Genomic DNA, 15,465 nt, shown 5'->3' on the forward strand with positions numbered 1-15,465 from the left:
TAGAACAAAAATACATTTATTTTTGTGTATAAATAATATAAAATGGCTATACATGACTATGCGCTATAAACAGCTAGATACTCTTTTTTAAAAAACACTGTTTCAGTGTGCAAGTAATACATAATTGTAAGCTATAGAGTTCTTGGTTCATATTCACATACGTCACACACACACAAGGGAAAAAAACATGTTCTTATAAATAGGGATAATCACACATATACATACATGCTGATTAAAAAAAAAAAAAAGAATTCTGTCACCACATCACAATTGTGCTGTTGTTCGCTAGTCTATGTAGTAGTACAGTCGAATCCCGTTTTAACAAATACCGACGTAGCGAAAGTCTCATTTTAATGAACACTTTTCTAATCGCCCAGATAAGTTTACATAGGTATGATGCAAAAACCTGGAATTCCTTTGTAACGAAATTTTGTTATGACGAAGGGATTTCTCTGGTCTCTAGGAGTTCGTTATAACGGGATTCGACTGTATTAACGAACTGTAATTTCAGTGAGAATGATATGATTTACTTGACAACTAAAATACTGTGACGAAATTTCACTTATGATTTATTTCCTTTCTTTAATACAGTGAAACCTCACTTGAACGATACTCGAAATTATAATAAATCCCTCCATAACAATATTTTTTTCAAATCTTGTGTGGAATCGACTACAGTCTAATGTTAGTCTCCTTTTGATACCATGATATCTATTACTCCGATAAACCCTTCCATAATGATATTTTTAGCAAATTTTGAAACCACTACAACAATTTATATATATATATATTTCCCTTGAAATATCCTTCAATATATTTTTAAATTGATCACATACTTTAATTCCTCCAAGGATGTCTAATATTTTATACCACCTGATCACGAAAAGTGTCTATGAAATTTTCGGTATTGCTGTTTTTTGTGTGATACACCAAATAATCATTTCTGTTGCACCGCAATTATTTTCTGCACACGAAGGCTAATAAGACGGACCTACAATTTATTGACAATTCCGAACAGTAGCATCTAACATTTTGCCCTTTTTATACTCACCAAGAGATTGGTGTGCCAACTATTCGGTGTGGGACTCCATGCACTAGCTATATTTTTCTGTGGTCATGTTTCTGTAATTTCAGTTGTACCTCCACGTCAGGAAAGTTTCTGACAAGGGCAAATCTGGTATCAAACTTATGACACCTCTAACCATCCTTTGGTACTTCAGACGAGTATCTTATCTACCTATGCTGGGCCATGCCCTGTGATACATCAAAGTGTAATGTGATAAACCTCTTTGCCAGAGTAATACACAAACTCACTGAATTTTATTTATCAACTAAAAATATTTGCGGTGAATAAATACCCAAAAGTGCTTTTTTTTGGTTGTACTTGCTATGCTGATTTCGAAACAAAAATGCCAACAACAGCATAAATTTGATGCCAAAAGATGATAATGTTACCTCTCAATATAACGGTAATTAATCCCTCTACAATGATGTTTTTCTTTGTCCCCAGAATATTGTTATATCAAGGTTTCACTGTATTTAATCTGCTATTGTGCATCTTTTTTTTCCAGACATGACTGGAGAAAAAAGTGAAATTGGAATTTTTAAGAATTTTCAGAATATATTAATGAAAAATTAGCCAATTTACCCGAATTTAAAAAAAAATTAGCTAGTATCAAGTATTTACAACATCAGTACATCATAATAGCTGTCATGAATGCAATACAAAATTAATAATGAAAAGAAGTAAACTTGAAAAAATGAATAACTATATGAGGTATAAATTATAATAAAGAGTCAAGAAAAGAAACTTCTAATAAAACTATTTATTTTTTTTGTTTAAAGGAAGAGGCGTTTGTATACAAAATGTCCATGAGTTTCTCCCATTAAAGACTAACTTAGTTAAAAAGTGAATATCTGTGATCATAATTGTCATTTTGTGCCAGCACAGACATATATTGATCCCTGCTTATTTATTCATACCTCATAATCAACCAATGTTTAATGAAAGACTGTCATTTAAATTCAAAACTATTTTTATCAGAAAACTTGACCTGTTCTCTCTGATGAAGGTGAAATTGATAAAGTATTGTCATTGTTTATGACTCGTCGAGGGTAACATTATGATTTCATGATTCCTGTAATCCATGACATATAGCTTCTCACTCTTGTATAAAAGCCATATTTGTTAGGTTCTCCACATCCCTCTCCCCAGCTCACTATGCCGTAAAGGTACCATTTGTTCTCATGTTGAATGATGAATGGTCCTCCACTGTCTCCATAACAAGCGTCTCCAATAATTTCTTGTGCATAACCTGCACAGAACATGTTCCTTGTAACCTAGAAATGAAAATAAATCCAAACTTATAGGATAAATTTTTTTTAGATTATCATAAGCCTATCTTTCCGCAATAAAATTTAACTTTTTGAGCGAAAAATTATTCCCAAAGAATTTACCTAGAAAGAAATCTGTATTTTGATAAAGAAAGTTATCTGTATTTTTTGACAAAAATTATTTTACATGCATAAAGTAAATTGTTGTCATTTTTCCAAATTACAATGGGATGATTCATTTTTACAAAAAAACAAAAATTTTCCAACAGCTGCTGTTAATTTGGCCTTTCCACAGTCAAATCAGCAAGATAACCATGCGTCCTGTTTAGTCTGCCTATCTTGTTTTTTTGCCCGATGGTGATTTTTTCTTGGCGTGATTTTATTTTCAGTGTTGAAGTGACCATAGAGCTGTTTATTGCAGATAATTTACCCTTACTTTTGTGTGAAAAGTGGTAATTTTGAGTGAATCGGTAATAACTACCACAGTGGCAGTTTTTTTCAAAAGGAAAAATTCCTACTATTTTACTTTCAGTAATGAAAAATTTCTACTTGGTTTTCAAAAATCTCCTTTCATGTTGAAGAGAGAAAGACAATACTGACACACTCATCAGTTTATCAAAATCTCAGTTTTTCTATTTTTACGTTCTTTTATTTTATCTTTCATAAACTGGTTTCTGCTCCTGTGTCTGTCTCTGAAGAAGAGCTCAAGGTGAAGCCCCTTGGAAACAAACTGCTTGGATCATGATTTTTGGTTACAAGAAATAATGAAAAATCATTAAGGATTATTTGAAAATTATCTGTTATACAGCGATACCACAGCTAACAAAGATAATTCTTTCCGGGATCACATTGGTTAGCTGAAACAGGATTTCCTATAGGTCTCTATGAAAAATTGTTTAATTCATTCCAGGTACTGCCGAAAATTTGAAAATAATTTTTTTAAAACACTGAGGAGTGCAATAAAAAGGACAAAACCCAACTGAAGGCTAAAATAAACTTCAAAATCGGATGAATAGGAATTTACAGAAAGATGAAATACTAAAGATCTAATAAATATGTTAATGTACACAACCATCTTCAGCTTTTCTAGTTTTTTCAACCATCACCAACTTTTTAGTCTACTAAAGCTGGTGTTGACACAACCCAGTTGAGTTTGTTGGTGTCCCCATCCATTTTGGATTTGATCTGTTCATTTCTGTGTCTGATACGTGCATATGGAAAAAAAGATAAGCTCCTAGAATGTCCAGATTGTTCAGTTTGATGCTAAGGGTCTTGCACTGACAAAACACGTGCTCTGAAACATAGGCTCCTTTTTTTCAATGCATTTTCTATCAGCTGAATGTTTCATTTTAAATGAAATAGTTCAAAAAGAGAAGTGGGGCGTGTTTGAAAAAACATTCCAAGGTGGATGTGAGTTAATTGGACTCAAGTGACAATAATTCTCCGATGATGTGATTGGTGCTAAAATTCAGCTCTCAAGACATGGCTCTTTAATGTTTGCATGTGCATCCATATCACCAAAAATGTTTGTTAGCAGAGGCAGAAAAGTTAAGAAAAGAAGAAACATCATAAGCCGAGGTATTTGTTAGCCAAAGTATCACTGTAGAAAGGTTTGTTCATTGAGTGCAAATTTCAAAATTCATATTTGCCTGGACTTCAATAAAAAAATTAAGAAAATTGATAAATAGATGATTTTTAATAACCAGGGTGAAGTTCTTACAACTTGTGGATTTTTTTTTATTTTATTTAAAGTATGAAATAGGGTTAGGCAACTGCTGTGCAAGTGGATTGCAATATTATCAAGTGCGGCTCATGAAATGATTTGCCAAAAAACATTTTCCCATCTTCTAAAAATGTCTCAAAAAAAAATTCTGGCATGCACAAAATTTTTATGCTGAAGATTTGATGCTTTTTTAGTAAATTTTTCTATACAATTATGTTTTAGTCAGATATAGAATACCAAAAATGGATCATTTATCATTTGAGTCTAGATTATTTTAGAGATTTGATTATTTAAGTGCATCATGTTCATTATCTAAAACAAAGGTATGCAAATAATGCTATGTTAGTAGAATAATGTAATGTATTTTCTCTTACTGTAAAATTTGTTGACTTGATGCAAGTTGACTGCTCAACAACTGGCATCTGTATCTCTTGCAAATACTTTGGGGAGGCTCCTTTCTCCTTCAGCTTCCCCCATCCAGTCACTGTGCCCATTACAATTTTCTTGCTCCTGGTGATCTCGTCGAGTAATCTTGGATCCCCTAGACATACTGGCAGGATATGATCTGTAAATTTCACGTGGTCTCTTAGTCGAACGAGAGCAAGGTCATTGTCAAATGTTATTTTTGAATATGCTGGATGCACAATGACTGCTGATGACTGATCAGCGATCACAGTTTCAAACTCTTGATCTTCTTTTTCTTCTCTATCATATTTTCCTAGCTTTATAGTAATATCATTCCATCGTATATCTTTGTAGTTTTTGAAGCAGTGTGCAGCTGTTATGATCCACCGTTCATTTATCAGTGCTCCACCACAGAATGCTTTTCGATAAGGTTCCCATAACATCACCTGAAACACATTGATAAGTACTTAAATAAGCTCTATTAGGTTTAAATTTCTTATTCTTGATCAAAATCATTATTGATTCAGGAAATGTTTTTCTTTCTTTCAAACTGAGCACAACTCTAGTCTATTGTCATGTGGCAATTTACTACTGAATGAGTTGTGCAAAAATGAGGATGTGTGCCTAACAGTCTAAGTACATTAATTTTTTTTAGTGCTGTCATCTATTTTTCAAAGTATTGAGTGAAGTATAATGATTGAATATTTGTACTGGAGTATGTCTGTTGTGTTTCCTGTGGCGAGACTTTTTAAAACACAGATATCTGCTTGCATTTTCGTTGAAAATTTCACTCATATTTTGAAGTTGGAAACCAATGGTAAGGTTTAACCCTGGGTTCTCATAATGCAAGTTCATCCATCACTACAACCACGCCACCGCACAAAATATTGCTCAAAAAATGTCTAATCTCACCTGCCATGGATAGGCTCCTTCCTCTGCATTGTGTCCTCCAACAATTTTCCCATGATCTAGATGTGGCTTTTCTTTTGATGGTTCTCCTACTCTTGGCTTCCCGCAAACTAAGTACAAAGAGTTGTGAACATAATTTAAGTATGAAACCATGTATGGGACTCTAAATGGTTTACAGCAGTGATTCCCAAACTGTGGGTTGCGACCCCCTGGGACCATGTAAATAAGCTGACGGGGGAGGGTCATGAAAGGTTTTCCAAAATTCGAACATTTTAAAATAAACTTGTTATATTCTTCTGCAACTTATAAATAAGTATATGTCAAACCTAAAACACACCTTAACTCTTAGCTGAGCTACTTATTATCCACTCATTAGTGAAATGCAAAGCACACAACTAATAAATTAGAAACTAGTGTGTCTGAAAAAAAACTTTCATTAAAATTGAAAATTTAAAAAACATTAAATGAATGAAAAATCTTTCTTTTTCATACTTATAGACAGCCCTTTAAAATTTGAATTATCAGGTTTGACAAAATCATGTAGTTACAGATTTTTATGATAGGAACACCACTTCTTAAGAGCATCTTGTGGGCCTCTGGGCTACATGATTTTTCTGGAGCCCTAAATGGCTGAAAATGCTTGCCTACAAATTTACTTGCTTAGTCTCAAGAATTTCAACCAGATCTCATTTTTATGAGGCCCCAGGGCCATGCCTTGGTGGGCCCATCCATTAAGACAGTACTGGATGGGAACCCCTACCAGGGCTGAGCCCTACAATCATTCGACTTTCATTGGTGTTCAAACACTGGTTGATGTATCCTCTGCATACACACATACAAGCACAAGCTCTGGTGTATCTTGATAAGAATGTTGGTTTTTTTGAAAAATGCAGGGCTGATTATGCTCATAATTATGGATAGTATTGCTGCAGCACCATCTGTGGATAAATTTTTAACTGAAATTGGAAAAGAAAGGGTTGGATCGACAATAAAATTCTAGTCAAGACAGGGTTGAGTTTCAAAAAGTTTGAGAACCACTAATTTACAGAAATAGAATTTTAAAAATTTGATGGGTCAGTATGCTTACTTTCAAATAATTTTGCTTTGCTGTTAACTGTGAGTGTAGCTTTAATATGTTTCTGACATCCTGTAACCATGTCTATTGTAACACAAGTGTATGGACCAGCATCTTTCAGAGTCACGTCATCAATAGAAAGGAAGCCATTTCTTGCTACAATGATTCGTTTTTTAGTTTCCAATCTCTTCCCGTCTTTCTCCCAGTGCACTTGCAACTGGCTTCCTACAGCCAGACAATCCATGTAGGCATATTCCCCTTCGGTGAAGGAAGCGTCCCTTGGCTCTTTCATGAACACTAGAATGAATCAAATTTAACCATGCTCAATATTGAGAAACTTTGATCCTATTTATACCGAAATGTATTTCTATTTTTCATGGAAGTTCATGCTTACCAATATCACACGGAGTCTCTTCGGCAGTTGGATCATTTTCAAGTTTCACCCAAGCATTTGCATAATGGGTTTTTTCGGGAGTGACAGCAGCGCAAGTGTACATGCCAGCTAAATTCCTATTCATACCCTGTATCCATAAGGTATTATTTGCGACAAGTTTCATTCCTGGCAGTGGTGTATTTCCTCCTAAGAATTGCTCATCTTTCAACCTAGAAAGTAAATAATATAAAATTGTCATAAAATATTGAACATTTGGAAGATCTATTTATGTGCAATTCTTGAATGTGTTTAAAACATCATTCAACATTATATTAATTATGATTGCCAAAAAGAGTTAGTTGAATTAATTTTGAATATTCTTTATTTCTCTGAAAAGTCTCGTTAGGCTTGCAAAATTGCAAAATATATTTCCAAGTGAACATGAGTTTGCAGAAAAGCAAATATGAAGTTTGCTTCTTTTTCTCGAGAAAGTTAGTTTGAAGAATAATTTTTCTGAAAGAAATTCAATGTATTTGTTAGAAAGTAAAAAGAAAAGTATCTTTTACCAGCGAATTTTTGCTATAGGATCACTCACTGCGCAGTGTAGCATCAGTGGAGAACCGACTGCAATTGTAACATTTTGTGGCTTCTCAAGGAATATGTCCTCCTGTATGAAAGTCTCAGTGATAGTAATGTCTTCATGAGAATTATTTGTTTCCACTGTATTAATTTCAGGAGTACTTTCTGTAAAAAAAAAAGTGAACACATGATTATATAAAAATTTATTTGGGGTGGTTTGTGTGTGCAAAAATTTTATATATATGTGAGAATTTTTCTTTGATCGTACTCATATCCATTTATATACAATGGCAAGATTCAAAAAAATTTAAACTTTTGTTATATAGCGCAATGATCTTTAACCACTGGTCCACAGACGGTGCAAGCTCGTGGGAATTTCCTACCGATCCATGAAATGTTTTGCCCACTTCATGTAACCTGTACATAATTTCAAAATCAATTAAATATTGTACCATCTCTATATTGAATTTTATTTCAGTGGTAGCCATCAGCAGGTGTGCAATTTGTTTCTCCCATTTATTTATTTTTTGCCGGTCTTTGTTATTTCTTTTACTGATCATTTTTGCTGGTCCATAAATATTTTCTCCTTTTTATTCTCTGCCGTTCCGTAAACTATTTCTCTCATTTATTTTTATTTTTAAAATTTTTTTTGCCCATCTGCAAACTAATTCTCTTCTTTTTTTTCTCCTGGTGATTTTTTTACTAATCTGCAATTTATTTTTCGTGTTTTCATTATTCTGTGAAATTGTTCAACTACAGTGATACCTCAGTTTTCGTCAATAATCTGTTTGAAAACAATCGATGAAATCCAAAACCGACGAAAACCAAGGCAATTATTTCCATGTGAATCAATGTAAAACCAATTAATTTATTCCAGGCACTCTCAAAAATAATAACAAAAAACACATTTTATAGAAAATGAATATAGTGTTTAATACTAAAACCGCACATTTGCTGTGCCTAGTAACACTGTGTATACAGTGCACCTCTTGAATTTTTTGAACCATCCTCTGCTGGCCTTAAAATCACCAAGTACAGTAGCACTCGTCCCTGGCATTTTCTTAATGACATAGGCATGTAACAGTCAAGTCTTTTCAGATATGATGGCCTCCGAAACAGTCTAACATCTAACGGTTTTTGAATGATCCAAATTAATAATAACTGTTCTACATCTTCAAAATTGCTTGCAATCTCTGTTTCATTAGCACATTCACGCATTTCGTTACATTAGCCTCCGTTATTGTTTCCTTTTTTGTCACAATGGTACTTATTGTGGATGGCAACTTCTTGTACACTCTGCAGATTTCAGCAATTTTAATTCTGCCCTGGTATTTTTCAATGATCTTCGAAGGACGCTGATTATGCAAACTTTCTTAGGTCCCATGGATTTCTTTGGCAAGACATGCGGGATGATGTTCACACACAACAAGAAACAAAACACTGAGTAGGTGAACAAAAATTAGCAGTACAGTCACTCGGACATGGCGGCAAAATCTGAGGCAACCAACAAAAACTAGACAAATTTTTCGTGGAAATAATCCATTTACAGGAAACATTCCATCTGGTGATGACCGAAGTCAACGAAAACCAAGGTATTACTGTATACTTTCAATGGCCGGCAGTTGTAAAAAGGTCAAAGAGCACTGATATAGTGAAACATGTTCATCTTCTACAGGTTTCACTGCATCTCTAATTCCGAAGTCTTCTAGTGAAATTTCTTATTTGGAAAAAAAAAATGTGTGTGAAAATCTCTTATATATTACAGACTTTTATATTTATTTCTGCTTTGATGAAACTTTTACCAGAATGATCAAATTTTTATAAAAAAATTTTATCAAAAAGTTTCTTCCTATGAACAAATTTTTTGACAGAACAAAGTGACGTTATTTTATTGAGACTCAACACTGTATGATTTTGTCATTTTTTCATTCTAAGGATGTTATATGGAGCATACATTACCATTTTTTATTTTTTTGAACCAATATCTTGCTTTAAAACCAGAAAATTGCAAGAAATCGTCACTTCGAAACAGCACTAGTAGAATATTTTGGGAGGTAATAAAGGTTCTCTTTTCATTTTCTTGTCCACAAAGCTTGATACCCTGAGAATCTTTTTAATAAAAGAAAAACATATAAATTAATATGTATATATCGGCTACTATTTTTTTATAACACTATTCAATTGAGCCCCACACACACACAGGGGTTCTTAACCTTTTTCCAACTATGACCTAAAATCAACTATATGGCCAGCTTTGTGTCTACCGTTAGTTTTAATGCTCTCATTAGATATTCATGATTAATATAAAAAAATATTTTTTTGAAATTAGTAAAACCAGCCAATGAAGTATTAGCATTTTGGCCAATAAAGCTAGAGTCCTGAATCAAATGAGAAGAGGGGAATCATTGAAAGCTTCCACTAATTCTGAAATTATTTCTCTAATAATGAATTATTTTCTAATTATTTTTACATAAATTTTGAAAAATGTTTTTTTTTTCATTTATTCTGGAATTATTTCAATTCTTGTAGATTCTGAATTTTCATTGATTTTTTCAGTGTTCATATTTTTTCTATACAGGGGATCCTGCGTAGAACATTCTGACTTAGAATGTTTATCTGCATAGTACGACTCATTTCGTGGCCCAAATCTTGCTAATACTTCCCATTTAATGTTTTCTTGCATACAACATTATTTTCATGACGGTTTCTTTGAAAACATTAAGCGGGATCCACTGTACGTGGTTTTTCAGCATTCATGTGCATTTTGTATTAATAATGGGCCTTTTTGGATGCCAATTTCTCCCAAAATAAATAATGTATGTAAAGTCACGGATCAAAAGAGCCCAAAAAGAGTCACAGTCTTGGTCCCAAGCCACTGAAACTTATGTGAAGTCCCTGAAACCAGTGTCACAGTGAATCAATTTATAATCAAAGTGCTAATTATGATTAATTGATATAATTGGATATGTATAACTCATCTATCTAAGGAGCCCCTGTGACTCAAGTTTGGGTCGTGACCCATAGGTTGAGAACCCCTGAATTGAGCTGTGAAGTTGGTTTATTTCCGCTCAGAAATGGACATAACATCTTTTAAAATATTAAGAAATGTAAGTGTGTGTGTGCGTGAGGAAGACTTAAAAAATAATTCAAGTTATAAAAATAACCTGCAGATGCTCCTTCGATCACTTCCAAGTAGTCGTATGAACAGTTGGTGTCAACTTCCAGTTGAATTGCATCAAAAACAAAAGTAATGAAACTGTCAGAAGGTGCTGTTATTAAAATGTTGCAATTTGCATTGTTTGGATATTTCTGTGGATAATTGGGACTGGCGATACTTCCATTTGATCCATCGATTTCCTCCCACAAACATCCTGAAAATGAAACATATTTTTTTCATGTTTATAGCATTCTAATTTATAACAATAATTGAATGTTCACTGACTACCTTAAATTTTATTTTAAAATCGAAATAAATTATGATTCCATTTTAACATCGAATAGGGTGGCCAGACGACCCATTTTTTTACTACTATCCTGGAAAACGCTTTCAGTACACCTGTTTTTCTTGATTTTTTTACCTTCACAAATCAAAAATTTAATGAAATCAAATTATTTTTTAACTCAACGTTTTATTCTCTCATTTTATTCTCAACATTTTATTTTGAAATGGCAAAATACCCATATTTTCTGTAGTTTTGAATCAAGGCTTTATCATTAAAACAGCTGCAAGATCAGATGGAAAGCGTATCTTGCACATAGTTACAGTAAGGAAGGGCTATAGCTTGGTACTCCAACTCAGGGCTACCCATACAGGACACAAATGCCGTCCAAAAATAATCTCAGGTTTCATTTTCGCTTATTCATTAAATTATTTAGAACATATCCATGGTAGCTGTGCAGCCTTTTGGTTTTTTTTGTATAAAGTTGTTTTACAAGGATGACGTCACTCTCTGCTACCATACGAAATTTTCTCTTTCCGAAATATATCTTCGCAACAGCCAGTTGTTAAAAACCTTCGTAAAGTTGTTTTAATAAATACTAGCTAAAATACCCGGCACTGCCCAGGTTTTCTTTAATGAGGCTTTTTGGATCATATTATCTCCCTTTCTTTGAGGGACATGCAAACTGTGTCTAAGTTAACCAATATGGCAACTTCCTGCACAACTCATGAAATAAACAAATCTAGATTTAAAGAAACATAGAAATGAATATATTTTTTTCCTTTTTTAAGGGGTGCTAGGTATTTCATTCCCCCCACTTGAACTTCAAGTTACCCATCTGCCTGTTTCAGCTTTCAAAAATACTAAATTAAAGTTGTCGAATTTTTTCGATGTACTTTTTATGGGCCCATAATTATCCATCAATTTATGCAGTTGAATATCAAAAGACAATACGGAGACATTAATTTTCATGCTTGAAAAGATATAAATAAACGGTTGAAATCAATGTTATTGCATGGATATCCAACTCAAAAGTAGGTCCGGTCAATTACTTCATATTTGATCTCCTGGGCTTTGTATATAAGCAAACTCAATATTTCAAAAATCAAGAATTCTATAAAAATTTTAAAATTATTGATATGGCAGAAAACCCCACCAAATTTTCGCATTTCTACAGTAAAATCAGCAATTTTAACACTGATTTCTATGGGGATCACCCTTTTCCTGACCCTCAAAACGATGATGATTATGACGTCTATTCAGAAAGCCTCATTACAGAGAGTATTGAAAATGTGGCAAACCATTATAAAGGCATAAACTATTATACATATACATACACTGGCAGCGTTAAAGAAGTGAAAACCATTGTAAAGGCATAAAATACATGTCTGAAACTCATTGCTAGGGAACTACGGTAACCAAAGTAAACATTCGGAAAGTAATTGTTGAGGCTCAAAAACCATTGTTGCTCAACAGTTTTTTCCCCATTTGGGGCATTTGCCCTGCTCTGACAAAATTTTAAAGTAGCCTATCGTTCAGGTCCCATTTGGTATATATGCAAAATTTGGCGACGATCAATCTAAAATTGTAGATTTGTATAGAGAACATACACACACACAAAATTAATTATAAATATAGATGTAGGTTGCTATAAGACTTATTGTCATACACTTCCAACTTATGATTCAACAGTCATCTAAGCCGTAAAATACCCAGTCTTCATTGTTAATGGGTAATTTCAGCCATTGCCTTGAAATTCAGCACTAATTAATGTCCATCCAATGAGATTTTTCAAGATGTTTTATCAGTGAATTTGTGTTTTGTCCCAGTTTCTCAGTTACATGATCTAGCCATCCTAGATGAAATCAAACTGGGTACAGGATTTTACAAAAATGTATTAACATCTCTTTTGATGTCACAAACCCCCCCCCCCCCACCATGTAGTGAATGTCAATGACTGCCCCCCCCCCCAAAAAAAAAATTTTTTTTTTTTTGATTTACATATAAAAAATTGAAATAATAGAATTTCACAGCTCTGAATATGTCATTGACGCAATGGTACCAAATGAAAATGATTCCACGGACCCCTTACAAAGTACTCACAAACTCCCGGGGGTCCACGAACCACAGATTCAAAACATATATATTGTTGCAAAATTTTTGTAAATAGTCATTATTCATTGTCATTTTTGTCTGTAAATAACCATTAATGCAACACTCTGTAAACTCGCAAAATTGACAATGAATTTGACATGTCTGGCGAATTATCAATGTCCTAGTGTCAAAGTGTAAGGATCATGCAAGAACCAACAAGATTAGACAGACAGACAGACAGACAGACAGAATTTTTATTGTTAGGCAGTGAGCCTATTACAATGGTGGTGACATTTGAATATATATCATACGCTGAAGGGAGAGAGACAATACATCAATTTGAGATTGGGGATTAGGATTGCACTGAGTTAGTTACATTCGTGACAAACGTTACAAACAATATATTGAATAAAGCAAGAAAAAAAATGCATAAAAATATTTAAAACAAAAACGCATTGAATAGGAACATAAGATTCTTTGAATAGGAAAAAAAAGAAAAAAATACACATATATATCCAAGAGTGCATCAAAATATATTTATGTCTCGGATTCATTTGCATACTCGCTTTCTGTGAGAATAAAATTTTTTAGTCTTTGAGCAGCTACAATGAAATTGAAAATTGAATGATATTGTTTATGAGATAATTTTAAGAGACCATTCAAATCAAAATGACTTATGAGGTTAGACAGATATTTTCGTCTATATGAACGATAGATTGAACAGTTGAAAAAAACATGGTGCCAGGTTTCGAGTTCGTTCAGATTACACATATTGCAGAAATTGTGGGGAGATATTGCAAAGATTTTTCCATGAAAAAAGATTGAATTATGTTTTATTCTAAGTTGAAAAAGGACTCTTTTCACTGTGATATCAATTTTTGATGTCATGTAATCCTCAACAAATGTATGCGATTTGAGAAACTTATAATGAGGGTGGTTATTACTATTTTCCATAGCACTCATGTCAATTTGGAGATTTTGGTCTACAAGTGTTTGCAGAATCTGTGGCAGAAACTTAACAGCTGTGTTGGGATCCTGAGCAAACCAAACAAACCCAAAGCCAGATTTTTCAAGTAACAGTTTGACGTCTGAAGCCCAGTTAAATTTTGACTCAGTGGACGAGTTGCTATATTGGTGTAAATATGATTTCTTACTAAGTCTAGAGTCCGGCATTTTGAGAATACGTATCCAGAATTTAACAATCAACTTTATAAATGTAATAGATAAAGAGGTATATCCGAGTTCCAATCGCAATATGTAATTTGGAGTATATTTTGACAAATTAAATAGTTTCTTAATAAAAAAAGAGAAGCATTTGTCGAGTTGTAGAAGGTAGTGCATTGACCAAATTGGTGAGCCATAGATCAAGACAGAGGTTACCATACCGTTAAATAGTTTAAACCAGCTATAAGGGGAATTAAGTTTGGCTCCAAGAAGAATAGGCCATAATGCATGTATTGCAGATATACCCTTCGCTTGGAAGTGATTTTTTGCCAGATGGTATGTTCCAGAGGAAGAAAAGGGAATTCCGAGGTAAGTATAAGAATTAACGGTATCCAATTTTTTATTTTGGTAGAAGAATGTATCGCTTTTGGACTTCTTCCCCCCCTTACGGAAGACCAAGACTTTTGTTTTGTTCACATTGACCGTTAGTTTATAGTCCTTACAAAATTGCTCTAGAATATCAATTTTTCTTCTTAAATTCATAGGGGAGTCCGCCAGTAACACTGCGTCATCCGCGTACAGCAAGATGTTGAGTTGTGTTCCATCAGGGAAAGACAAATCTTTTATTTCTGCAGAATTTAAGCGAATTATGAGGTCATTCAAAAACAATGAGAACAAAATGGGACTCAGAATTTCTCCCTGAAGAACACCAGAGTTAATGTTGAACAACTCAGTGTATCCTAATGAGCAGCGCACCCTAGCGGCGGCTTTTTTGTATATGTCAGAGAGCATGGAAACAAATTTTGCACTAAGATTAAACTCTTGGAGAACCGACCAGAGAATTTGATGGTCCACTGAATCAAATGCGCTCTTGAAGTCAATAAAAGCTGAGAACAGCTTTCCCCTCTTCCGTTTTAATTTGTTTTGAATGAAGTAGTTTAAAACGAACACTTGATCCATGCAACCATATTCCTTTCTGAAACCTGCTTGTTCCTCAAGGAGAACGTCATATACGTTTAACCAATTATAGAGTCTGGAGTTTAAGATTGATGTAAATATTTTTGTAATTACTGGTATGAGGGAAATTGCTCTAAAATTTTCCGGATTGTTAACATCACCCTTTTTATGTATCGGGGAGATAATTATTTCGATCCAAGATTCGGGTAGATTAGTTGAGGTATAGATTTTATTGAAGGTATCTGTAAGAGTAATCACGGAGGAATCTCCTAAAAACTTAAAAAATTCGGGTTTTAAGCAGTCCCAACCTGCGGCTTTCCCACATTTTAGTTTCTGAATAGCGTTTTTTACTTCATGAAAAGTAATATCGGGATCCAAAATTGGGTCAATTGCACGACAGCTATTATTTAAT

At 33.6% G+C, this 15,465-nt stretch overlaps 1 protein-coding gene across 2 annotated transcripts in view; it reads right to left on the minus strand.

Moving 5' to 3' along the window:
- The window catches only part of LOC149064905 (mannan-binding lectin serine protease 1-like), a 33,309-nt gene continuing 17,844 nt past the window's right edge, over window positions 1-15,465 (minus strand). The window contains exons 7-14 of one of the 2 annotated variants that reach the window (XM_089255268.1): window positions 10,563-10,769; window positions 9,358-9,507; window positions 7,386-7,563; window positions 6,841-7,049; window positions 6,459-6,743; window positions 5,375-5,481; window positions 4,432-4,908; window positions 1-2,340 (exon numbers count right to left, since the gene is read on the minus strand). In XM_089255268.1, the coding sequence (XP_089111394.1) occupies window positions 2,122-2,340; window positions 4,432-4,908; window positions 5,375-5,481; window positions 6,459-6,743; window positions 6,841-7,049; window positions 7,386-7,563; window positions 9,358-9,507; window positions 10,563-10,769 (1,832 nt within the window). In that variant the 3' untranslated portion in view covers window positions 1-2,121. The remainder of the gene's footprint in view (window positions 2,341-4,431; window positions 4,909-5,374; window positions 5,482-6,458; window positions 6,744-6,840; window positions 7,050-7,385; window positions 7,564-9,357; window positions 9,508-10,562; window positions 10,770-15,465) is intronic. The other variant, XM_089255267.1, reaches the window with a different exon arrangement.

This window comes from Pholcus phalangioides, unplaced genomic scaffold (genome assembly GCF_987345545.1).
Source record: "Pholcus phalangioides strain wild (caught in Gottingen) unplaced genomic scaffold, Ppha-v1.0 ptg000042l_1, whole genome shotgun sequence".
NCBI classification, from domain to species: domain Eukaryota; kingdom Metazoa; phylum Arthropoda; class Arachnida; order Araneae; family Pholcidae; genus Pholcus; species Pholcus phalangioides.